Source organism: Salvia splendens, chromosome 2 (assembly GCF_004379255.2).
Source record: "Salvia splendens isolate huo1 chromosome 2, SspV2, whole genome shotgun sequence".
Lineage (NCBI taxonomy): Eukaryota > Viridiplantae > Streptophyta > Magnoliopsida > Lamiales > Lamiaceae > Salvia > Salvia splendens.
The window spans coordinates 5807377-5808724 of NC_056033.1; the positions used below are offsets into that span (position 1 = coordinate 5807377).

Sequence of the window (1348 nt, forward strand, 5' to 3'; positions counted from 1 at the left end):
ATAAGTTGGATTATCGAAAACATCATATTATTTTTTTTGCAAATTTTATGTTAGTTTTAGATATTATATTTCCTATATTTTTTTTTCATCCTTGCATCACTCTCTCATATAGTACTACTTAGTACATTATTTCTTGACAATTTATTCCCCGAGGACGCCACTATTGCTTTGAAGAAGTTGCCTAGTCGTTCGTTATAGGTTTTGTCTCTATCATAGTCACATCCTATTGTACATAAGAATTCGCAGATTCTTACTTATTCTATGGAGTAATTTTATTATCTCTTATTATTAGTAAAACACAAGCATGCCATCAATCCGAAATCATTTAATACTACTATATCATTAGCACATGCATTTAAAACGATTAGGAAAAGTTGATCTAATTAATCTATAAACCTATAGTCATCTCAAATTTAAATAAAGCAATTATTAGCAGTGGGCCCCCTCCCCTTCACCATATACCTATAAATACCCTCCATCCTACACACATAAACACACCATGCAAAAGAATAAAAAAAATACTAAAGCAAACCATCACATAATTCCAATGGAGTCCAAACCTGCAGCTGCAGCCTCATCTCCATCGGCCATCGCCGACGTCCGCCGCCTCTACAAGGCCGTGTCCAGCGGCGGGGCGGGGGAAATCCCGGGCCTGAAGATCGCGGGGGACCTGGAATGGTGGTTCCACGGGCCGCAGAAGTGCCATTACATGATGAAAAAGCTGACCGGAGAGTCCTCGGCGGGGGACTTCGAGTTCGAGCCTCGGAACATCGACATCGTGGACGATCTCGTGATTGTGGAGGGGTGGGAGGGGGCGGAGGTGTATTGGGTGCACGTGTGGACGCTGAGAGATGGGGTGATCACTCAGTTTAGAGAATACTTCAATACTTGGCTCACGGTTAGGGATGTGCGCCCGCTCGGTTGCTCCGCCGCCCCTCTTTGGCAGAGCCACCCTCAGGAACTGCCGGAGCGCTCGCTGCCCGGCCTCTTGCTTGCCATTTGATTATATACTATGAATATGTCTAATTCAATAATGTTTAACTTTTTTTTATAAAAATAAGTGTAAATTAAGTGTGAGAGTTGAATCCTAGATTTCGCCGTTTGCGGACTAAAATGTTGCATCTTTTATTTCAGAGAAGTTGTATATGAATTTATTAGACCATCCACAATAGGCGCCCAGCGACCGCCCAGCCGAGCGCCGGCGCTGGGCGGTTCGCTGGGCGGTCTATTGCAGCCGCCCAGCGGCTGAGTGGAGAGAGAAACCGCGCAGCGCTGGGCGGTTATATGGCGCTCGGCGGTCGGCTGGGCGGTCCGTTCGGCGCTATTGCAGCGCCCGGATCGCCCAGCG

The 1348-nt window shown here is 46.2% G+C and overlaps 1 protein-coding gene across 1 annotated transcript; it reads left to right on the plus strand.

Annotated features, from left to right (window-relative positions):
* Window positions 1–510: 510 nt before the first annotated feature.
* LOC121770705 (wound-induced protein 1-like) lies at window positions 511–1133 on the plus strand. Its single transcript, XM_042167476.1, has one exon. The coding sequence runs from the start codon at window positions 548–550 to the stop codon at window positions 1001–1003; it is 456 nt and encodes a 151-aa protein (XP_042023410.1). The 5' UTR covers window positions 511–547; the 3' UTR covers window positions 1004–1133.
* Window positions 1134–1348: the final 215 nt, after the last annotated feature.

Bases quoted from the DNA above. Each gene is read 5' to 3' on its own strand.
- LOC121770705 (XM_042167476.1), top strand. From the start codon at position 548: ATGGAGTCCAAACCTGCAGCTGCAGCCTCATCTCCATCGGCCATCGCC.